Source organism: Idiotropiscis lumnitzeri, chromosome 4 (genome assembly GCF_059441095.1).
Source record: "Idiotropiscis lumnitzeri isolate Australia: NSW breed Sydney's pygmy pipehorse chromosome 4, RoL_Ilum_1.0, whole genome shotgun sequence".
NCBI classification, from domain to species: domain Eukaryota; kingdom Metazoa; phylum Chordata; class Actinopteri; order Syngnathiformes; family Syngnathidae; genus Idiotropiscis; species Idiotropiscis lumnitzeri.
The window spans coordinates 24,843,426-24,866,142 of NC_142394.1; the positions used below are offsets into that span (position 1 = coordinate 24,843,426).

At 44.9% G+C, this 22,717-nt stretch overlaps 4 protein-coding genes and 1 non-coding gene across 8 annotated transcripts; 2 read left to right on the forward strand and 3 right to left on the reverse strand.

Annotated features, from left to right (window-relative positions):
- Positions 1-1,205: 1,205 nt before the first annotated feature.
- Positions 1,206-4,520, reverse strand: rps4x (ribosomal protein S4 X-linked). Its single transcript, XM_088294783.1, has 7 exons — positions 4,443-4,520; positions 3,541-3,618; positions 3,290-3,470; positions 2,700-2,797; positions 2,465-2,636; positions 2,234-2,391; positions 1,206-1,360 (listed from the first exon to the last, which is right to left on the reverse strand). Exons 1-7 carry the CDS (start codon positions 4,443-4,445, stop codon positions 1,259-1,261), a joined length of 792 nt encoding a protein of 263 aa, XP_088150909.1. The 5' UTR covers positions 4,446-4,520; the 3' UTR covers positions 1,206-1,258.
- On the reverse strand, positions 2,115-2,183 carry LOC148338718 (small nucleolar RNA SNORD61). The gene has a single exon (XR_015843028.1). It is a non-coding gene; the product is annotated as a small nucleolar RNA SNORD61 (small nucleolar RNA).
- A 1,892-nt stretch (positions 4,521-6,412) lies between the features above and the next one.
- cited1 (Cbp/p300 interacting transactivator with ED-rich tail 1) lies at positions 6,413-13,270 on the reverse strand. 3 transcript variants are annotated; one of them, XM_088294028.1, is made up of 5 exons: positions 13,053-13,270; positions 11,307-11,467; positions 10,944-11,223; positions 9,518-9,642; positions 6,413-7,801 (listed from the first exon to the last, which is right to left on the reverse strand). In XM_088294028.1, exon 5 carries the CDS (start codon positions 7,766-7,768, stop codon positions 7,268-7,270), a length of 501 nt encoding a protein of 166 aa, XP_088150154.1. In that variant the 5' UTR covers positions 7,769-7,801; positions 9,518-9,642; positions 10,944-11,223; positions 11,307-11,467; positions 13,053-13,270; the 3' UTR covers positions 6,413-7,267. The 3 variants fall into 3 exon arrangements, with proteins under 3 accessions (XP_088150154.1, XP_088150156.1, XP_088150155.1); XM_088294030.1 differs by lacking the exon at positions 11,307-11,467 and having other exon boundaries at positions 10,944-11,226; positions 13,100-13,270; XM_088294029.1 differs by lacking the exon at positions 11,307-11,467 and having other exon boundaries at positions 10,944-11,226.
- A 2,259-nt stretch (positions 13,271-15,529) lies between these two features.
- znf16l (zinc finger protein 16 like) lies at positions 15,530-17,913 on the forward strand. 2 transcript variants are annotated; one of them, XM_088294656.1, is made up of 3 exons: positions 15,530-16,483; positions 16,773-16,919; positions 16,993-17,913. In XM_088294656.1, the coding sequence occupies exons 1-3, from the start codon at positions 15,769-15,771 to the stop codon at positions 17,622-17,624; spliced, it is 1,494 nt and encodes a 497-aa protein (XP_088150782.1). In that variant the 5' UTR covers positions 15,530-15,768; the 3' UTR covers positions 17,625-17,913. The 2 variants fall into 2 exon arrangements, with proteins under 2 accessions (XP_088150782.1, XP_088150783.1); XM_088294657.1 differs by having other exon boundaries at positions 16,773-16,886.
- A 1,933-nt stretch (positions 17,914-19,846) lies between these two features.
- Positions 19,847-22,317, forward strand: sstr1b (somatostatin receptor 1b). Its single transcript, XM_088294658.1, is given in 5 exon segments — positions 19,847-19,982; positions 20,993-21,561; positions 21,563-21,808; positions 21,810-21,881; positions 21,883-22,317. Coding segments are annotated over 4 exon segments (1,101 nt in total). The 5' UTR covers positions 19,847-19,982; positions 20,993-21,045; the 3' UTR covers positions 22,150-22,317.
- The last annotated feature ends 400 nt before the right edge of the window (positions 22,318-22,717 follow it).

Below are 22,717 nucleotides of genomic sequence, written 5' to 3' on the forward strand. Positions count from 1 at the left end.
TCACTTCATCAAAGTTCCTTAGCACCGAAGCAATATTTGAATTTCGGAGGAACTGCTCCAATACTACAAGTCAAACATCCGCATTTTCTACAGGAAAGCACCCCCCCCCCAAATAAAAATCCCTCTTTCCAAATCCCCACATCTGGTCGTCAGTGCACCCCTTGGGCCCCCTTCAGTAACCCCTCCCAGACATGAAATGGGCCCACCTCAATGTTTTTGTTCCAGCGGCGGTCTGCTGAGCAGAGAGGAGGCGTCGCGAGGCAAGAATTTCAACATCGACCGCTTGTGATGGAAAGTCGTATCGGAGTTGTAACCTACTTCAGTTGTGTTCTTGAATGGCGAGAGAGTCACACACTTGCCTCGAAGATTCCAAAGAGGTGACTCCATGTTCGACAGAAACGTGGCAGCTCCTGCAAAAGAGAAAATCTACACCAAAATCGCTCGTTTTCCTGCGCCGTTTGGCTGCAAACATGAATAAATAAAATATTTTTTTTGCCATTTTGCTCGGGCCAAAGTTAAAAGTTTGGCTTTGGCGCAAATGAATTATGTTGACGATAATTGAGGAGATAAATGCAGGGCTTTGCTGGCATCATGAAGCAACTAAAAACCTTTTAAGAGGGGCATCATTTTGTCAATCTTAGAATAGTTTTAATTTATCTTACATTGTTATGACCTCAAGTACACTGCCACACATCTTTGACGTCTAAAACTTCACTTTAAGAGGTGCCACTTTCTATTTACTGTCATGGATTATACCATTTGTAATTCAAATGAAATGATCCCCGTCAGCCTTTCCTCAAAGCAATAGCGCGAGATCACGACTAATCCTGCGTGTGGTTTGTTACATAATATTCAGAATTTTCTAACTACGGACTTTGGCAGGTTTGCTTTGCTTTGGCCACACGACATGGAATAACGAATGCGAGCATTACACCTTTGTTGGACACTTTTATCACATCTAAGTGGACTTGCTAGTGAAGCATCAAAGCCGTCTGTCTGTTCATTGTGCACAATATTGTAGGTGATGTTGGAGAGGCGGGGCTCCAAAAGGAAGTGATGGCCGCCCGCTGCAGTGAACATATGGTGCAGCGCTGGCTTGGAACGCAGAGAGAGCAAGTGAGGATGAGGACATTTGGTGGAGGAGAGTGTGTTGACAAGGAAAATATACACGGGGTGTGAAGAAAAAAAAGCGCACAACCCATGAGTGTTTTGAAACTAACATTTTTATTGTGAAAACCAGGGGGTGTGGTCGGCCATTTTAACTGCTGCCTTGCTTGGCGGCCAGCCTCTTGTCTCTCTCCTCGGCAATGGTCAGGCGGATTCCCTTCCCTCTGGGCAAGGACACCCACGGCTTGTTGCCCTGGAGACCAGAAGGATTTTCAGAAACCAAGTGACGGACGTATGCGATGGCGTCAAAAGTCGACGATTAATGCCAGCCCGCCCCCCATATCAATGTTTGCAGTTGGTGACATCGCCATGTTGTTTTGCAGAAATGGTTTTCGCAGAAATCATTACTATATTTATTACAATGTTACGACAGAACACGCCAGGCAGCACTGACTTCTATTGGATAGCAAGAAGAGAAGTCCCCTGAGTAACCTCCAGTATCAGTCGCTGTTCCCACAAAGCTAAAAACTTTTCCCGTGAGAATTGTTGTAATGCTCGGCCGGTTTGTGTTTTAAGTGGTACCAGTTTGAAGGTTTACAATTACTGTATCATTTATGCTACTTTCAGTTCACCTGTCGATAATGTTTCACATTGTCTGCTCGCATTACGCCAGCAGACTTAAAAGTATATGGTTTACTTGAACATTTGTGTTGGACAATGAAGAATTGTCATTTTTCTGCCGGCAAAATGTCAACAGGGAGAGACCATTTTTTTTTTTTAGTTTTAAGAATGTTCACTTTACTTCCTTAGAAAACTGAGCTATGGGTGAGAAAGTGATTTTAATAAGTTTCAATGTGTTTAAGCATGTGAGAGTAGTAAACCTATTCAATTGATTTTTCCTTTACGGGATATACATTACAAATGTTCACAAATATGGTGCATGCCTGAAAGGTACTGCCCACAAAAAAAAAAAAAAAAAAAAAACACGGGGGTGGAGTGTAATTGAGGAGCTCAGAACTTCTTAGAGGATTCAGGAATGTATTTTCATCACTGTCAAATCCCAAAATCATCATTGCTCCACATGTGCAGGTGTAAACCAACATTTGGGCCGTGGCCACTATCTCACCTTGCCAATGACAAAGATGTTGGACAGCCTGGTGGCGAAACTGTTCCCAGTGCTGTCCTTGACGTGCACCACATCGAAGGAGCCGGGGTGGCGCTCCCTGTTGGTGATGACGCCGATCCTACCCAAGTTAGCGCCTCCGATCACCATGCACAGGTTACCTGCGGGGGGAGTGCGGGTCTCATTAAGCCGACTTCGACCCATTGGCCATGTGCCACGTGCAACCGCACCTACCGGTTTCAAACTTGATGAAGTCTGTGATCTTGCCAGTTTCCAGATCGATTTTCACCGTGTCGTTAGCCTTGATGAGGGGGTCGGGATAGCGGATGGTGCGGGCGTCATGGGTCACCAGGTGGGGGATTGCCTTGGTGCCGACGAGGATCTTCCTCACCTTGCACAGCTTGTACTGCGGCAGCGATGGAGTGGCGTCACAAAAAGGCGAACCCGGGCGGATGCGTCGACTTCTTACCTTGGCCTCCTCGGCGGTGATGCGGTGCACAGTGAAGCGGCCCTTGACGTCATAGATCAGACGGAAGTGCTCGCCGGTCTTCTCGATGCTGATCACATCTGCAAGCAACAGAGGCAACACATGTAAAAACAAAAAAACAAAAAAAAAAACAAAATATATATATATACAAAAAAGAGTGAAAATTATTTTGAATGAGAGACTCCCAAAAGGCAGAAAAACATTTCATATTTAATAATGTCGGGTTAGGCTGAGCAAGAGTTGAGGTAACTTCAACATTTATCTCAAGCAAGGGTCTTACAATCGTGTCACGAGGGCCATTTGCAGCCAACATATTTTGCAGCCCGCATTTTGACTTCAAAGAAGGGGAAAAAAGGATATTGTCACCAAGTTCAATTATGTCTTTTTCAAAACCTGCCCAGGACAGAAAGGTTGGCGACGGCTCTTCAAGAACGATCACTGCACTGACCAATTATTAATAAAGACTGAGCAGTTCGGATTATTATAATTTTTTTTAAAAAAATACATGAACCCCTTTTTTGTGGAGTTTGAGAGACTGATCTAAATGCTGCTCAGCTGTCGGCCCGACTCACCCATGAATCCAGTCGGGTAGGTGATATCAGTGCGGACCTTGCCGTCAATCTTGATGAACCTCTGCATGCAGATTTTCTTCACCTCATCCCCGGTCAGGGCGTACTTGAGGCGATTCCTCAGGAAGATGATGAGGGGCAGGCACTCCCTCAACTTGTGCGGACCGGTGGAGGGACGTGGAGCCTGACAGAAAGCGCACAATTACCGACACCACACTAACACCAATATTAATCTCAAGGGAAATGCTACTTACAAACACTCCAGTGAGCTTGTCGAGCATCCAGTGCTTCGGCGTCGCGACGCGCTTCAGGTGCTTCTTCGGTCCTCTGGCCTGGAGGACAAAGAACAATGATGGTAAACAAAAGATTCAGAAAATATCAAACACGTGCCCATGTCGCATTTGATCTAAACCGTTGTATCAAGTGCTCACCACACAACAATATTAGCTATATTGTTCATCCGCAATTAGCTAGATGTTGGAATACGAAAATTATCAAATACTGCGAGTCGATTATTTATACTGAAATATATTACAAACGGGTGCTTGGTAATCAGGGTCCAAATTGTTGACATTTAATGATTGACATAAGTATTTCATTAGAATATGAAGATAGAACACATTATTATAGATTTTGCTGCACTCTATATGTTAAGAAACATTAGAACATTACTTAAGACACTTTTCATAGAGTCAAGCCATTTATATCTTTACTAACATTAAGACGCGTGGCAACACTCGCCTTGCCCGGTTAGGTTCATCTAGTAGCATAGCCGCTAGCAATTCCGGCTGCGGCCTGGACCAGGTAACGAATGCGTCCATGAGCTCAATTAAACAATTCTCAGTGCACACAATTCACTCATTTGGTCGTCTGCCAGACAAACACACAGGTTGCATTAAAATCGCGGTAGGGGATGCAGCAACTGTCGCTTTTCTGACTCGCATATCAGCAGTGAGGCCAACACTCCGAAAATACAGCGTCTATCAAAAGCGCAAATCCACAACGAATGACTCGTCTCGAAACTGAAATATTGACGCTAACAACATTTTAAGATGTCACATTTGGAAGTCATCGCTTAATGGTTGTGGAAATCCAAAGCGGAAAAGTGATGTTTATCGATGATTTGAGAGAGGAACGGGGACGGATGGGAACCCACCATGTTGAGGTCTGCAGGGGAAAGGACCAACTCACTTCCGGTATGACGTCATAAAGCCGCATACGGAAAACCGGGAAGGACAAAATGCTTCAATTCGGACTATACATTTTGCGTAATTTGAGGTTAGTTTATAGAATTAAAACTTTAATGCATATATATATATATATATATATATATATATATATATATATATATATATATATTATATTCATAGTATATTTATATATTATGATACAATCGTAGTACACATACACGTGATGTATATATGGGCCCATGGCAATATCTGACCACCGAATATGAATAATCTAAATGTAGAAATAGTTACAAATTATTTAGAGTAGGACCATATGATCTGCATCCTTCAACTTCTTTGAACATGTAAACGTTGCAGAGTAGTGTAATGTATTGGCGCTTTATTTCTTGAGATTTCCTGTATTTGTCTGTTTATAGTTTCACGTGATTAGTCACGTCCGCCTTACAGTTCGGAGGTGCAAGTTCGATTCCGTCTCCGGCCATCCTGTGTTGAGTTTGCATGTTCTCCCCATTACCTGTGTGGGTTTCCTCCTGGTAGGCAAATTGATTAGACGTCCTAAATTGTCCCGAGGTGTGATTGTGAGCGCGGTTGTTTTTTGTTTTTGCGTGCCCTGCAATTGTTCATTGTTCTGGGTGTGCCACACCCACTGGATATGCCCGCGAAATTGGATCAGGAATGGATGGACAAATAGTCGTATAGAATTCCATAAATTAATTGCATAAGAAAACACTAGATGGCAGCATCTATTCACATTTGGAAGCAGTAAACTGAACGTGAAATTTACCTGCGAGATGCCAAACAAAAAATATGGGTCATTCCAGATTTGGAGGACATTTTATGTACTTGACTTTTATCAAACGGTTTTGTGAGTTTAAGATTAATCATACTGTGTAAGAATTGTTTGATGAATTCATGGACAAACATACTCACACCTGTTTGCGCATTCTCTTTTTGATTTCATTGTCTGTGTGGCAAGCGTTTTTTTTTGTTTGTTTTGTTTTTAATGAGAATCTTCTAAATTTCCAAGAAACAAAAGAAGATACCGTCAATGCGTTTGAAATGGTCTTTGATTTATGTTGTTTAAAATAAAAACAGACATGCTGAGATTCGCTTGAGACTGGTTCAGGGTGCTCCCCGCCAATCTCAGCTGTCATTGATATACAAAGTCAACACACCCCTTTTGCGACATAAAAATACTCAAATTAAACAATTTAGATATGTAGCTGGACAAGTGTGCACACGCTAGTACCTGGGGAATTGGTTGTTTTCAGAATTACCAAATCACATTCAAACTCAACACAGACCTCCTGTTATAAACCCAAATAAAGTTCAGCTGTTCTTTCACATTCTGTCCACGGAGCTAAGGTGGTAATTGATGGCATACATGTTTCTTTGTGGCTCTTCGGTAAGAGCCCAACTCATCTCTATATTTAACATGAAAAGTGCATATATTACTTGAGAGAAAATTAAAACTTGACAAACTTAAAAAAAAAAAAAAAAAAAAAAATCTGCATCAGGTTGAATTTCGAAGGTGGCAATGAGAGGATTTAATAACGTTGGCTCAGCTGGGATAAAACCAGCAACACAAAAACAGAGCAACACAAACACTGACGCTGACCCACTTTGGTTACACAATCACTCGCAACTTTTTGCTACCTTACTGACGACAGAACAATTAATGACGCGTCACGCCAAGGTGGTCATACACAGACCCCCGTTGTCCTTTTAGTCCAGACGGATATCAGCCACTGTTCAGTGTTCTGCTCCTGCTCGATTCCAACATGAAAAGAAAGGGGAGTGCATAGAGATAAGCACTTGTCAGACAATTACTTTCCTTGTGAGGCTACAGAAAGAGAGAGAGCAAAGAGCGAGCGAGAGAGAAAGAGGAGCAACCCCCCCCCCCCCAGCCTCCTCCCCCCACCCATGTGAGAGCACAGTAGAATATTGTCCATTGAGGAAAAGAGCAAGCGCACTGCTCATCATAAAGTCCGGCGTCCCACTTTCATGTTCCTGGATGGAGAACAGCAGCAACAGGTGTGTCTTTGTGTGTCCGTCCATCAGCTTGTCCTCATTAAACCTCCACCGTGGAGGAAATAGGAGACAGCAATGGCTCCTTGTTTCTCCTCCTTCGTGCTTCCTTTCCTACCAAATATTACAGCCAACGCGAGGCTTGGTTTCATCGAGACTACGGGAGATTTTGTTATGACGCTACTTTGCCATCACATAAAGTGACGCAGAGCCATTCGAAAAACGGGCGAAATGAGATGAATGAAAGTTGTCTTCTTTCTACCACGGTAGTATGAAAGCGTGTTGAAAGTGTCAGTCCAAAAGATGCTCTGAAAGCGTTTGGAAGAGAGCCTGAGTTGATTTCAAAGTAGCTCAAGTGGAAATTCAGACGGAGTTATCGTGACTATTGAGGGACATGTTAATTGATTCGTCTGTTGCTCGGAATAACAACACAGAGAGGCTCTTTTGATGGCAAAATGGATCGCGTGCTAAACAATCCCAGCCATTATTTACTTAATCACTACCAACTGAGTAAAAAAAAAAAGACGTATTTAGCCGTCAATGGTATTGAATGAGTTAAAAATGAATCATGCGTCCTGTGAGAAACTATCATCCACTAACTTGAAAGAAGTCTGGTTCCTAATTTGTTCCTTTCCAAGCGGCAATTTATTTACAGAGCTTACGTCATGATCTAGAGAGGAGACAAAGTCCTTTTCCACCGAGGTGTGAATGGTGTCAAAATGAAGCTCTAATGTCCCAGCCGTTATTCGTCAAGTGCGCAGGCTCAGCAGCCAGCCGCCACATCTGACATGAAGTCAAACTCGTTTTGGCCAAGCCACAGTTCAGGCAAGTCATTGGCTCGGTCCAGTCCGAGCTCCACCACCAGTGACGTGAGGACCTCCTCATCGACAAGGTCAAAGTCCAAGACACCGCTCGGGCCGGCGCCCTGCGTCCCCGCGCCGACCCCCGCACCCATCATTGCGCCGCCGAGGCCCCCGGAGGGCCCCAGGATCTGGTTTCCGGCCCTAAATCCCCTTTGAGCAGCACCGGGCGGCGGGTGTCCCGCCGAGGATCCCGCCAGGTTCTGGTAGTGTGAGTTGAGTTTCTGCAGCTGCATGCTGGCGATGAGGTGCTGCCCCGTCTGGAGGCAGAAAGGCTGCGGCTTGGGGGATGACGCGAGGGCCGAAGGGACGGTGCCGGGGGATGGAGAGAAGGGTCCCGCTGAGGTCTTGGAGGAAGGGTAGAGGGAGTTGAGTGGAGAGGAGGAAGAGGAGAAGTCCTTCATTGCACCGCCACAGAACAGCAGTCAGGTCATCACCTGTACCAGGCAAAACAACAACACGTCATTTATTTTCATTCCTTAAAGGGGAAGTCAACTCAAAAAATGTCTTCATGTGAATATGCTCTATGAAGCTCCACGAGTCAAAACGCAACATTCAGATTGATATTGCATTCGTGGAATATGAATTAAGCAGTAAAATCCACACTTTTTCGTCCATCTCAGGGGGTGCCCCATTTTGTCAATTCTGTCAATGGGAAATGACATCACAGTTGCTCAGGGCTCAACTAACGACCAATCATGGCTCAGCTTTAGAAAACAGGTGAGCCATGATTGGTCCTTATACCTGTGTCCTGAGCAACTGTGATGACAGAAAGTCGACAAAATGGGAGCAAACTGGGAGCACATTGAGGCGGCTAAATAACACAATTTGTTAACATCTCTGCTTTAAATGAGCAATTTTTTGACCACTCAATAGAGCAGACTTTCTGAAGTTCCTGACTTCGGGTAGGCAGTAACAAGTCACAGAGACAATTATTAATTTGCTACAAATATTCCTTTGCTCACATCACACATTTGCGGCCATCCGGACTGTTAACCGGTGAGGGAAAAAAACTCAGAGCTTCCTGGGAAAACATACGGTGGGTCGGGTAGGGTGCCTGGCGGGACCACATGACTCGCTCCAGATTCCAGTGTGCATATGTGTGGATTGCTTGAAGTCTGCTTTTCCTCATGATCTATTGAGCGGCAAATGAACCTTGAAAAGCCTTCGGGTATGAGCAGGCTAAGGGAATGGTTGTAGGCTTTAGTGTGTGTGTGTGTGTGTGTGGGTGGGGGTGGGGGTGTGTGGGGGTGTGTGTGTGAGAGAGAGAGAGAACAACAGCATGTTTGACTGTGTCACATGGCGGCATAAATACCAGAGATGACAAAAGTACTCACACTCTCTGTGAATATAATTGTGTAAAGAAAAAAAAAAACCCTCTGGCCAAAGTAGAATTACTGATTCAAAAGTCAGATTTGTGTTCCTCCACGCCGCTTCAGTCACTTTTTTTTCCACCTTCTAAGATTGCCATGAATCAATCAAGATATTTACCTTTGACCATCCCTCTCGATGTACAGTAACAATTTTTATATAATTAAAAAAAAAAAAAAATTCCAACCACTGATCAAAACATGTGGGCCGTGTGATTGTCGTAAAGAACCTCACAGGGGCCACCTGAAATCTGGACGCAAACAAACCTTTTGGATTCAAGGCAAACAGAAAAACTTCAGTTGCTTACATTCAAACTTTTGCACTCCTTCCACGACAACCTACATGGACCCACTTTGAGTATGTTATGGAAAAAGTAATGAGCCCCCCTGGGCCCTCGCCTCCCTTGCTATTGTACGTGGAGAACCTAATTGAAAAAGGCAGGCACGCAGCTGCACTCGACTGATAGAGTTAACACACACAATGACACCAAACAGCTGTCGGTGGCAGCTCGCTCTGTGTGTGTGTGTGTGTGTGTGTGTATTCATCAAGTGATTAGTGTCAGGGCCAGGCCGCGCCAGACTGTACGCAGCACAAAAAAAGACAAAAAAAACAACGATGAAGATCTATTTTTCACTTTTGTTGTCACTAGGCTGGCAGGTGAGCTGGAGGCAGCTGACTTTGCTTGGTGTGCACGTCACCGGCACACGGCCAGGTAGCATGGAAACCCGTCGCTGCCCGTTCCGCACGGTGAGCATTTGCGGCGTTTGCAAATAATCACAAACCTGTTTGCGTGCGCTGGAGTGCTTCCTCGCCGGCCTTCCACGTTGAAAGTGTGAGCTGAAAGGTTGTGTCGAATCCTGCTGCCTGGCTTGCTTTCCTTTCCTTGTTTCTCCCTCACTTTGCAAAGCTGCAAATTCAGAAAGAGAAGAGCATTTCAGTTAATGAATGCGGCGAAATGATTTCTTCGCTGCAAATGACGTATTTTTGTTCGTATGATGGCAGAAGCGGAAGCAACTTGAACTTCAAGTTCAACTACACAGTTCTTACTAAGTACATAAGTACAGTAAAATGAGATTATCATTATTTCACAATAAAAACTTTGTGTGACTCATTTTTTGTTGGCACGCAATGCCATTTTTTTTTTGGGTCCCTAAATAGTTTCAATAAAGAATCATCAACAGTGGTGAGAAATTAGAAGCTTTGCAATTCATTTTATTATTTTTTTTAATTATCTTTTTAATTATTTATTATTTATTTATTTAATTAAAAAAACATTTTATTTTTATTTTATTTTATGTGTTTTATTCATCCAATTTTGTATTTATTTTCTATTTAATTATTTAATCTTTCATTTATGTGTTTTTATTTATCCAATGTTGTATTTATTTTCTATTTAATTATTTAATCTTTAATTCATCTATTATATATATATAATTAAATTATTGTTGCACTGGAGCGGGGAGCGCTCTAATCTCGTTGCACACTGAGTACAATGACAATAAAGGGCATTCTGATTCTGATTCTGAATATTTTGTGAGTGACGCCATAAAACAGGACAACAAAAAGTTTTGGAGTCAGGAAGGATGCTCGAGACGCCGCCGCAGAGACAATGTTTTTTTTTTCCCGGTGTGCTTCCAAACTGTCTCTCTCAGCCACTTGGGCGACAATTTCTCTCACAGCCATTGTCACAAATTTGCTTAGGGGGAAGGAGGTTATTTCTCCATCTATAGATTGAACATCAACACATGTGCTTAAGTCAGCTCACGGAAATATCAAAGCACCACTGGATAAGAAATAAAATCACTGATGGGTGAACCAGTTCTAGGAACAAGGTCTGCTCCAAAACTGAAAATGTGCCATACTTTGAAGATGAGTTTCCCAACAACAAACCAATGCAACCCAAGACTATATGCGGCATGTTTTCAGTGTCTTGTTAGAAGTTGTTCTGGGGAGTGACGTGACGGGTCATGTTTGGATGAACTTGTGTCTTTTTGTTCATGAGCATTGTTATTGCTTCCAAGATGTAACAGAAGCCGGACACAAGGAGCCGCCAGCAAATACTTGACCTCATTTCTAGTATTATGTCAACACTGTCTGGAGGGGCCGTGGAAACGCCGTGCACAAACTTGTCACAAAACTCACACTGCTACATTGTCAGTCAGTCAATCGGTCAGTCTACACAACAAGCGCTAATAAGAAGTTACTCACCGGCAAAACCTCCAAGATGATCACATTTGAAGGTAAGGCAATATACACGCCAGCCACTTTGTGTTTCTCTCTCTTCGGTCAATGGCAAGACAAGCTCACAACACTGTCAGCTTCTCAGTAGTGAGCTTGATACAAGTGCATTGGTGGCTCCTCCTCCTCCCTCTCTCGAACCAGCTCAGCGTGTGAGAGCGAGCGAGCGAGTGTGTGCGTCGTGGAAAAACAAGGATCTGGATCCCCCTCCGGGATCAGGATGGGTCCAGCTTGAAAATCTGACAAACGACTGCTGCAAATGAAGTGAAAGAAATAGAAAGAAGTTCAAATCAAATTATCATAAAGTCATGCTGCAAGCACATAAAAGGTCACCATTGTGGTTGTTGTGTGAAAGGCAACAAATTGAGCGAGTGGACGGGGTCAAAACATTAGAAACCGCCATCTGTTGTCTCCAAGAAGATAATGAGGCATAGACTGTCAGATGGATGGATGGATGGATGCATCCAGGTCCAGACGCCTCCAGAGTTTGGACACTGCAGGAGGGCAGATGTTGCCAGTTTGGGATAAAACAGACTTTTTGTGTGTTTTTCATGCTTACAGACAGAGAGAGAGAGATAGGGAGCAAGAGAGAAAAAGAGAGAGAGAGACAGAGAGACACAGAGAGAGGGAGCGAGAGCGAGTGAGAGAGAGACAGAGAGACACAGAGAGAGGGAGCAAGAGTGAGAGAGAGAGAGACAGAGGAGAGAGAGAGATAGGGAGACACAGAGACAGGGAGCGAGAGAGAGAGAGAGAGAGACAGAGGAGAGAGAGAGATAGGGAGACACAGAGACAGGGAGCGAGAGAGAGAGAGAGAGAGAGACACTGAGAGAGGGAGCGAGAGCGAGAGAGAGAGAGACAGAGAGACACAGAGAGAGGGAGCAAGAGTGAGAGAGAGAGAGAGAGAGACAGAGGAGAGAGAGAGATAGGGAGACACAGAGACAGGGAGCGAGAGCGAGAGAGAGAGAGAGAGAGAGACACTGAGAGAGGGAGCGAGAGTGAGAGAGAGAGAGAGAGATAGGGAGACACAGAGAGAGGGAGCGAGAGTGAGAGAGAGAGAGAGAGACACTGAGAGAGGGAGCGAGAGTGAGAGAGAGAGAGAGAGATAGGGAGACACAGAGAGAGGGAGCAAGAGTGAGAGAGAGAGAGACAGAGAGAGAGAGGGAGTGAGAGTGTGCGAGAGAGAGAGAAAGAGAGAGAGAGAGCTAGGGAGCAAGAGAGAGAGAGAGGGAGTGAGCGCGCAAGAGAGAGACACAGAGAGAGAGTGAGAGAGAGAGATAGGGAGTAAGAGGGAGAGAGAGTGACAAAGAGAGTGGGAGAGAGAGAGAGAGAGAGAGAGAGAGAGGGAGGGAGAGAGAGAGAGAGAGAGAGGTAGAGAGAGAGAGAGAATGTTATGCCATGAGATGGGCTTGTGAGTAAATGATTCGTCAAGTGTTGTGTTTGCCAAGACATCTTGAGCTTTGGCTCACATTTCAACAGAAATACATTTTGCTCAAGGTAAAAAGAAGCAACAAATTCAAAGTAGATTCAAAGCAGTGCCTCATTTGCATAAAGCTTGCAGGAAAACTGGTGTTTCTATGTAAAGAAGCCACCAACTGTCTGACTCATTGTGGTCGTCGCGTGAAAGTATCATTTTCACAAATGAATTTAACAGATGAGGCTGCAAGACAGGACCACAGAATTTGTAAAGTCCAAAATATGTCAAAAGCATTTTGGGCTTTTGTTTGTTTACCAAACATTCAAAGCCTTTTGTATTAAATATCCGATGTGACTGCGTCATGTTAATAAGCCATGCATGCTTCTGCGTTAACCTGCAACCTCCTCCTCACGTTTACCTGAAAGAATTTCATCTCCATCTTGCTGTCAAGCAACTGTGTGAGCTTCATTTACACAAAAAGTAGCGCTTTGCCACCATCACGTGGCATCTTGGTGCCAAGAAACAATGTGAACGTCAATTGAGAAGTTTCATTTAGACAAAAGCAGTGCTTTGCTGCCGTATTTAAGGAACACTTAATTACAGATTTCAGGGGAGCGACGCTGTAATTTTTTTTCTCTAAATCACATTGTGCAACAACATCAAACCTCTTCAATTTCTTCCCGTGGAAGCAGCCCGCCAACGTTTCCCAAACCTTCTGCATCCTGCAGAGCCGAGCCGCAGCGCTGAAGGCCTGGCGCCCATATTGTCTTCATTAGTGAGCGTGGACGGCTCCTAAACCACATTCTTCAGATTCCCTGACAAAAGGAGTGCGGGTGAGCGAGAGTGTGCGAGAGAGAAGTGCACACATGTAAACAAGACAAACATGGCGGCCGAGGATGGCCCGGGCAGAACCAACAACACACACAGATGAGTAATCACTCCGCCGCTGCCAAGGAGGATGTCCTGTTTTCTGGCTATTGTGAAGTTGTCAGCGTTGTTCTGTGCACTTTTTGTTTGACATTTTTTTTTTTTTTTTTTTTAGAATGTTTGCAAACCGAGTTGAAAGCCGAACAGCGCCCTCTAGAATCTTGCTGGCTCATAGAAAAAAAGGATGTTGATCATGTGTGTTAGCGCATGTTCATGTAAGGTGAAACTATACGAGTTTATTATTTTGGGTTTCAACCAAATACTAACAAAAGTCCGAGCGACACGACCGTGAGCCACTAAAGTGCGACCAAAAATACACACTCCCCACCATACATTTTATAAACCAACTTTACAAATGTGATTGTCAAGTTGGAAGCAGGTGTCCATGATATTTATATTAGAATAATATAAAAATAGATTGTCAGTCTCTCAGCCACACCACACAACGTCATGTTTGATTGGCCATCATAATTTAGGTCATATCTTTGAGACGTTTCCTTAATGTGGGAAAATATTGATTTCTGTTTTTTTTTTTTTTTTCTGTAGTGTGTAGTTGAAGATACTTTTTTCATAATTAATTTGCTAATACTTAGGGCTTAATATTTTATTTCATACATGTAAGTACGGCAATCAGAAACAGATACCGCTTCCTTTATTGAACTTTTAAATGACTCTAGTAATATAGACGATGAAAACTTTAATTAATTATAAAACGTTTAATTTATTTACATATATGTCATTTTTTTAATGTACGTGAAACTCCATTATATACTTTTTATTTTTTCCTCTCTGTAGTACATTAATATATTATTTTGTCTTTCGAATATGTTAGTTTAACGAACATATTCTGTTCTATACTTGTCTTTGTCTGAATTAAAAAAAGAAAAAGACAGGAAAGGCGGAAGTGGGAAGGAAAGAGGTGGGATGCTTCCCCTTTTCCGGTGTCCTCCCTTTCCTGCCTGACTGAATGGATTACTTGGTGTCGTTGCACTCAATCATATCTATTTTCCGAGGAGAATTTTTTAAAAGGTACAAATGGCTTGCCACGCTTGTAAACACATCCGTGGTACCTTAAGCAAAGGTGACACGGTGACCACCAACTGTTAGGCATTCAGTGCAATCTATTTCCGGTTTTGTATCGGTGGCTTTATTGCAGAATAGAATAAAATAGAGTGAACTCATGCGGCCACAAAGCTAGTTTCGTCCCAGAGTTCAGCTTCGCTTGGTCATCGTGGATAAAAACGCTTTAAATTGAGCTTTTCATTGAACCTTCAGCACCCGAAGCGGAACGCTCAACCCGTATTAAGTCTTATATAAGTATTATAATTACATTTATATTTTAAAATGTAAATATGAGTTTCACTTTTTTAATTGAACTATAAAGTAAAATGATATTTTTACCATGTTCTAACACCAGTATTGAAATGCACCCGCACAGTAAATTATTATGCAGCTTTTTATAAGTATATGTACATAGATTATTATTCTTTTATTATGTGATTATTCTTGCGTGCAAATTAAAAGGCTTGTTTTGTGATCTTTAATCATCCAAACAAGGAGGGAGCGTGAGAGGAGTGACGTGCACAGAAAAAAAGAGCGACCCGCACATGAGACACACAAAGAATGTGGAAAGGGCAAAAGGGAAAAGAGGCCAGTTTGTATTCAAGGAAAATGGCTTCATTGTGTTCATAATTAGCTGCCATCATCTGGCTGGAGGAGTCTGGCGCAGAGGGGCTCACGCACGCGCTCACATGAACGGAATTGTTTGGATTATTGTGGCCACTAGAGAGCAGCATGGATGTTGTGTCGAGTTTTTTGTTGTTGTTGAATGGCCTGGAGTGCGACAGCAGTGCAACAGTTAAGTTTCTCCTGTCGAACTTGTGATAATGCCGTGGTTCATACACGGGCTGCAAGATTGTACGAATGTAATATATGGATACAGTGTGAAATATTCCTTAAAACATTTCCATATGTTCCCTCCGACCATTAACCACAATCTGGTTCCCAAAACCACGGAACATTGATGTGACGTCTTCGGTAGGCACGCAGGAAACCGAAGAATAATCCTCGCAAAAGTAGCAATAAATGTACTTTTTATTATCATTATTATTATTATTATTTTTAAAACACAAAAAACAGGGGTGACAAACATTGAGGCAAAGAAAGATATTACAAAAATATATTATCCCGCTTGACGTCATCAGCAGGCGCGCAGGCCAGCGAAGGACCCCAATACAATCTTGCAAGCCGATCACGTCTAGTACCCACACCGGACAACCGCTGGCACGCATTTCCCAACAAATTAATTTTATTGTGAAAGGATATCCCTACGGTATCCGGTTCATCACCACGCTGGCTTCGCTGGCTACCTCAGAAAAATCAACCAGCGTAGAAGCAAAACATTAGCTTAGCTGCCGGCTAGCTTCAACTGTGCTGGTCTTCATCAAATAATCTATGAGTCGCGAGAGAAATCTGACTTTTTCGGGCACTAACCTGTCCTCCCCCGAACTTCAAGGAGCATTTATGGAGCCTCCTGGGTCAACGTGCCGCGCCGACGACGATTTCCTCAACCTGGAGCCCGACGAGGAGCTGTTGTGCTCGGTCAGTTCGGTCAGCGAACGCCTGGGCAGGAACATCAGCGCCGCGCTGGACGCAGCCATGGCCGAGATAAGGCACATGCTCGGCATCAGGATACGTGCGCTCAAGATGGAGCTGAGGGACAAAACCGACGAGATTGCTCTGTTGAAAGCGAAGCTAAGCGACGTTCACATAGATGTCAAGGAAAATGTGGCGGCTCATTCTGATGCCGTTGATGCTGCGGAAGCTGCTGATGCCGCTGCCGCCTTCAGAAGCTCCAAGATGCTCAACGTGGACCTGAAAAAGGAGAAGAAGCCCCTCCTGCCCGGGGTGAAGAAAGAGAACATTGACGCCATTTGCGACTACTTGATGAAGGACAAGAACTCGAGGGGGGGCAATGAGTTGGACGGAGGCGAGCAGAGCAACCATGAGGAAGAGACACATCCCCTCCAGCTGTGGCCGGACGGTGGGATGGGCGCCTCCGGGCCTCCTGGACACGCAGATGACATCTTCAACATGCTGCCGTCCAGCAGCAGACGCTTGTACGAGTATGAGTGGATGGCACCTATGGAGTACTCCTCAGACTTGAAAGGTAAAATGCATTCACCTCAAATGCTCATCTACTGAGCTTTTCTTGCTTCGGGTTGTAGAATGCAGTCCGCCCCAGCACATTTGTTGGTCAAATCAATAAGGAGTATTACTTTAGCATCTCTGTCCCAAGAAACCTCGTTGACATCAATTGCGGAGTTTCATTTAGACAAAATAGTGCTTTACTGCACTCTTGAGTCATTTTATTTAATTACAAACCTTACTCATAGGTTTGGGTTTTCCTGTGGTAGGGGTTCTTAGTAAGACTAATGAGCACTGAATTGGTCATACAGTCGTGAAGCAGCCAGAGTGTGAGGAGGAGGAGGAGGAAGGCTCGTCGGAACAGACTTCGTCCCGCTTCCCACATGTCCAGCCCGCTGATTTCTCAACAGTGTCCGATTCCCGTGGTGAGGGCAGCACACATCCACACCCTGAGGAAGGTGGGTGCCGGCTCATTTTTAATACATTGCAGACATTAGACGTATCCAATTAAACATTTGTTTGCGTTTCCAGGCCAGCAGTTCCCCAACCACACCTTCATCTGCTCTTTGTGCGGAACCTTCTGTCCCGACTCGGCGTTCCTGGAGGAACATGTTAAACTCACACACCCAAACGCCGCCAGTGCCCCAGCTCTCCAGGCACCGCCGACCACCGCAGGGGACAAAAGACAGGCGGTGGACGGCGGGGAAGGGGAACCTGCCAAAAAGGGGGCCCAACACAAGGGCAGGTACGAGTGCGGGGACTGCGGTCGCTATTTTAACTACCTGGGCAACCTGCGGCAGCACCAGCGCATCCACACCGGGGAGAAGCCCTTCGTGTGTCCGGATTGCGGCGAGCGCTTCCGCCACGCCGCCCGCCTCAAGAGCCACAGGCTGGTGCACAGCGGCGCCCAGAGCCCCTTCCCGTGCCTCCAGTGCGGCAAAGGCTTCTCGGTCCTCTCCGGACTCAAGAGACATCAACGGGTGCACACCGGCGAGAGCCCGTACGCGTGCCCGCAGTGCGGCCGGCGCTTTAAGGAGCTGGGCAACCTGTACACCCACCAGAGGATCCACAGCGGGGCCACACCGTATTGCTGCAAACAGTGCGGACGCAGCTTTCGCCACTTGGGCACTTACAAGAGTCACCGCTGCACGCCTGCGCAGTGACCCGAGTCGGCAGACTGCATCAGTTGACTTGCCGCCATCCTCGTGCTCCACTCATGCACTATTCTCGCGCAACACTGCAGCCGATCGGATGAGACGCTCAGCTCGTATTCGAGCGTTGGGTGTCTGTCATCACTCGCTCATGCTTTGTGGACAAAAATCAAGTCATGTTCAATCTGTGTTATGTGGCGTTACACACTATGTAGTGCTCATTTTCTTTTAAAACTGTTGACATCAAAACTAACCACTGACAATCCCTTTTTCTTTTGAAATAAAAATGATCTATCAGCCAGTCAATGGGTGTTTCTTTGCCATATACATTGTTGTAACGTCAATCGATTATATTCCATATTCAATTAATACATGTGTTCAACTATCATAGACTTCTTGTCTTGAGACTTTGGGCTTGAGCACACCCCCCCAAAAAGTCACGCTGAATTTTTAAAGGATTTTCATGTGGTTTGTTTTGTTACAAAATATTACTCATGTGGCTTTGATACAAAAAGTCAGTATGCTTTGAATCCCCCCACCCTCAAAAATACTACTTTAGTTTATGGTGGTCGGATAAAGTTACGTATCAATTATATCATCTTAAAATACCTTAAAAATAGGGCCGCACAACAGATCTAAAAAAATATTGATATTGCGATGACAGCCCAATATGCATGTCGCAAAGACAAGCAATATTTTTTTTAATTGAATTGTATGTATTTATCGAAATTTCACCAGTCAGATGTAAATTTAAAAGTGCATCGCCATAGTGCAATAACGGAACATTATTTAGGGGAATTAAAATGTATTAGCTAAGAACACATTGGAAAAAAAAAGTCTTTTATTACAAAATAAAAATGTAATTTCCTCAAGCACATGTTAGATATTGCGGTAGTTAACATCCATATCAAGTTTTTCCAATTTCGTGCAGCCCTACTTAAAAATATAATGTAATAGAAAGACAAAAGCACAATATACCGCAATACGCCATATTATTGAATCAGAAATGTTTACACCCCCCCACCAAATCTTTCCCTTATTTTGTTCATACATCCAACAATTATATTTTTCTAGTATGATAAAGGTGATTATACATTTGTATTTCAGTCCTGACGGCCCAAAACGTCAACGTGGTCTGCACTGAAAATGACTGTGACGCAAACCGATACGAAGCAGGGTAGATCTTTAGCTGCACTGCTAACTGCTAACTGTAGGAGGCGCTGCACCCTCGCACAACATCTACTCAGCAACAACCGCCATACATAAGGAGGACAAGCAATGAACGTGATGGATGAACGCTTCTTTGGCCAACTTTGAGCAACAGCGTGTCAGAAGAATCGAGCATCCACGTATTTAACATCATTATCATTACAGACTGGAACACAGAGACTGCCTTTTTTTTTGCTCACAAAAGGAAGGACAAAACACAACATGGAGGATGTGATGCGGAGCTGACACCGACACCTTCAGCCTCCCTCACGACAACTAAGGCCTTCAACGTGACATTGAAATGCAAACCGGGGACAACACGTTCTCGTCAACAAAAGCTTGTGGGAAAAGACCATTTCACACATGAGTGAATGTCATAAAAAAAAAAAAACGCGCAGCAGTGCTGTGATGTTCCCGCATTTGAATAAAACAAAGCACCAGACAATCACAGCGATGCCAAGAATCTGGTGGATTTTGCATCTGTCGTCAACTTTTATTTGTAAATGCAGATGAGTTGACTCCGATTCAAGCTCATCAAGTCATGACAAAAATACAAAGAAATATGATCGTGCCACTTTAATGGGCCAAACCGCCACCAATTTCATGGGATTGAATTAAAAAAATGAAAAAACATTCAAAGGTCACATTACCAAATCCAGAAAACAGGTGAGTCGTGACAGTCGTGACCCGTGTCATATTCGGTCAACAGCAAGTGGCAAAATGGCCGCCCCCTGATATGAATAAAAACAGATTTTTCTGCAGTTTGACTTGACCTCCCCTTTAATGTAAATCAAATTGAATACCTAACGTAAATGAAGCCCTCTTCTCTCAATTTGGGCCCCTCAGGCGCATAAACACATCCATTAGCAAAAGATGCGTATTTTCATGCCGCAGGCAGACGTGGAGACATGAACACTAAAATATATGGAGCTTGGCGAAAGGACGCCAGGAAGGATGGGAGACCGAGACAGAATGCTAAATAAAGCAGGGAGGGAGAGGGAGCAGAGAGGCGAGAGAGAGAGAGAGGAGGAGAGAGGAGAGGCGGCATGAAGCTGCTCGCACAGCAGTCGGATGCTGACACACACAGAGGACGTACCAGAACGTCACAGGATGCAACTCGTGGACCGGTGGAAGCATCGCAGTGACCGGAGCAGCTGGCAGGTGAGGAAATAACACAACGGTTGCAAACTCACGGACGGCACGACGAGAAAACCACATGCGTTCAGACAGATTGCCGTGCGATTCGATCGGTAGGATGGGAAAGGTGGAATCGGAACGTAAGGTGGGACAAGTGGGGTCGGCAGGTAGAACAGGTGTGTAGGATGAAGGGAAGAGGAGACGGGGGGGGGGTCGGACAGGTGAGGTAGGATGGGGAAGGTGACCCGAAAAGCGAGTCCGTGCTTCTTGATATATCGTGTTCGGATGCTCGGAAAGCTGCGCCGACTTCATATTTACACGAGCGTCTCACTTGAATTGGGCAAGGCGATGACGTCCCCTTGCAACGGATTCGCAACCTAAATCGTGACGTGATGTCTTCCCCGGTGGTCATTGATGCAAGATGAACGATTGATGATGCTTACTTATTGGTGGATTTTTTTTTTTTTTTTTTTGGTGTTCGGTGTCTCACACAAATTGACTCTCCGTGTAGACACGACCGTAATTGTCATATTAGTTAAAAAATGTTTGGAAGATTGTCGCTGTCAGACAGCTCAGTGAAAGGAACTGGAATGAATCCCACATCAACGCCTTGAATTGAATTGAGATCAGAACATGACCCCCCCCGCCCCCCCGCCCCTTTTCGTGAATGCACTTCCATTATTGCAACAATTATTCAAGCGGTGTCCGTGCTTTTTATCTATTCACTTCATGGATGCGCTGTCCTGGCGACTAATTCTGTAGAAAAGGATAATGGAGGCTCTGGCGTTCTCGCCCCCACAAGTCCCCGCGTCTCTCTTTGCATATTCCGTCCAGCTAATGCAACTTCAAAAGCGTGTTTGCTGACATTAAAGCAGGTCGAGGCACCTTGAAGGTTTTTCTTGCAGCTATAATGGAAGCGAAATCAGATGCGCGGTAGCGTGCCGAGCAGAAGTCGTCCGACTTTTTTTCGGCGACAAAGCTAATAGGCCATCGGCGGATAAAGTGATATAATAACCTTTTTATTGTCTGTTCAGGAGCGTTTGAGGCGCCGCGTCGCTTCGGATCAAGCGGAGTGTAGCTCGTGATCATGGATTTTAATGAGAGTTTTACAACCGAGCCGAAGGGCCAGGCCACACACGGCCGACTATGGCGAAAAAAGGGAACGCTCAGCATGAAGAGTTCTGGTCTGGCGATGGGCCAAGTTGAGGATGTAAATATTCGTGGCCGTCTTCATTTTGGCGTACTTGACATTTACGTCATTCTCAAGTACGCCAAAATGAAGACGGCCACGAATATTTACATCCTCAACTTGGCCATCGCCGACGAACTCTTCATGCTGAGCGTTCCCTTTTTCGCCACGTCGGCCGCCGTGCGGCACTGGCCCTTCGGCTCGCTCATGTGCAGGCTGGTGCTGAGCGTGGACGGCATCAATATGTTCACGTCCATCTTCTGCCTCACCGTGTTGAGCGTGGACCGCTACGTGGCGGTGGTGCACCCCATCAAGGCGGCGCGTTACCGCCGACCCACCGTTGCCAAATTGGTCAACGTTTGCATCTGGGGGCTGTCGCTGCTGGTCATCCTGCCCATCATCATCTTTGCCGACAACCGTCCCGGCCGAGGACGGCGCCATGGACTGCAACTTCCTGTGGCCGGAGGAATCCTGGTCGGAAGCCTTTGTGGTCTACACCTTCCTTTTGGGTTTTCTCCTTCCCGTGGGGGCCATATGTTTGTGCTATTGCCTCATGGTGGCCAGGATGCGAGCGGTGGGGCTCAAAGCCGGCTGGCTTCAACGCCGGAGTTCCGAGAAGAAGATCACCCGCATGGTTCTGCTGGTGGTGGCCGTGTTCATGCCTCTGTTGGATGCCGTTCTACGTCGTCCAGCTGGTCAGCGTCTTCCACCGGCCGCCGGACCCCTTGGTCACGTCAGCTTTTTGTTATCCTCAGCTACGCAAACAGCAGCGCCAACCCCATCCTCTACGGCTTTGTGTCCGATCACTTCCGGCGCTCCTTCCAGCGCATCGTATGTTTTCGCTGGATGGAGTCCGGCGCGGATGCGGAGCAGGTGGACTACTGTGCTGTGGCAGTCAAGGGACAAGCCACGTGCGCCCAGCTGGATTTCCCGCAAAACTTCACTGCCTCTGATGTGGTGTTTCGCAACGGAACGTATACATCGCGCACCACGGCCGTGTGAGGAAATTGCCCAAAAGAAAGCTCGAAATAAGCAAGCCAAATTCCGTGGGTTAGATGAGCAGAAGAGAATCTAATAATTGTCCAGTTCGAGTTCTTGACAGTCAGTGGATGTCAAGATCCTAAAAAAAAAACGATTGCAATTTTTCATTATAATGGACAGTGGTACCATAAAATATGCAGTACCGCCAACTTTCAGCTCTTTTGACATAAGGCGCCATCTCAAAATTGACTTTTTTATTTTATCTTATTTTATTTTTTTTTACAAGCGAGCTAGAGATATGCGGCCACTCGAGTGAAATGGTAGAAAAAAAAAAATGGCGCGATGAAAGTATTGTTATGCCTCGTGTGGACTGCAGACGAGGAGAGCCGCGGTCACTGAGGCGCTTTTGACGTTTATTGAATGAGACGGTCAAAACATCAATACGCTTGTAAGCTTGTAACAGATATTTGAAGGATATCTTGGAATTGATGCTAAATCACCAAATATGAAGTATATTTAATTCAAAGAGTGTTCTAATAGTGATAATTGATTCTTGAATACGATCTCTCTCTCTCTCTCGTCTCTCTCT

Excerpts from the sequence above, each read along its gene's own strand:
- cited1 (XM_088294030.1), bottom strand. The coding sequence starts at position 7,768 with ATGAAGGACTTCTCCTCTTCCTCCTCTCCACTCAACTCCCTCTACCCT.
- rps4x (XM_088294783.1), bottom strand. Across the intron at positions 3,471-3,540 it reads ACAAGCTCACTGGAGTGTTT|GCTCCACGTCCCTCCACCGG; the intron begins GTAAGTAGCATT and ends GCTTTCTGTCAG. Across the intron at positions 2,392-2,464 it reads CTTCATCAAGTTTGAAACCG|GTAACCTGTGCATGGTGATC; the intron begins GTAGGTGCGGTT and ends CTCCCCCCGCAG.
- znf16l (XM_088294656.1), top strand. The coding sequence starts at position 15,769 with ATGAGTCGCGAGAGAAATCTGACTTTTTCGGGCACTAACCTGTCCTCC. Across the intron at positions 16,484-16,772 it reads GTACTCCTCAGACTTGAAAG|TCGTGAAGCAGCCAGAGTGT; the intron begins GTAAAATGCATT and ends TTGGTCATACAG. Across the intron at positions 16,920-16,992 it reads ACATCCACACCCTGAGGAAG|GCCAGCAGTTCCCCAACCAC; the intron begins GTGGGTGCCGGC and ends TTGCGTTTCCAG.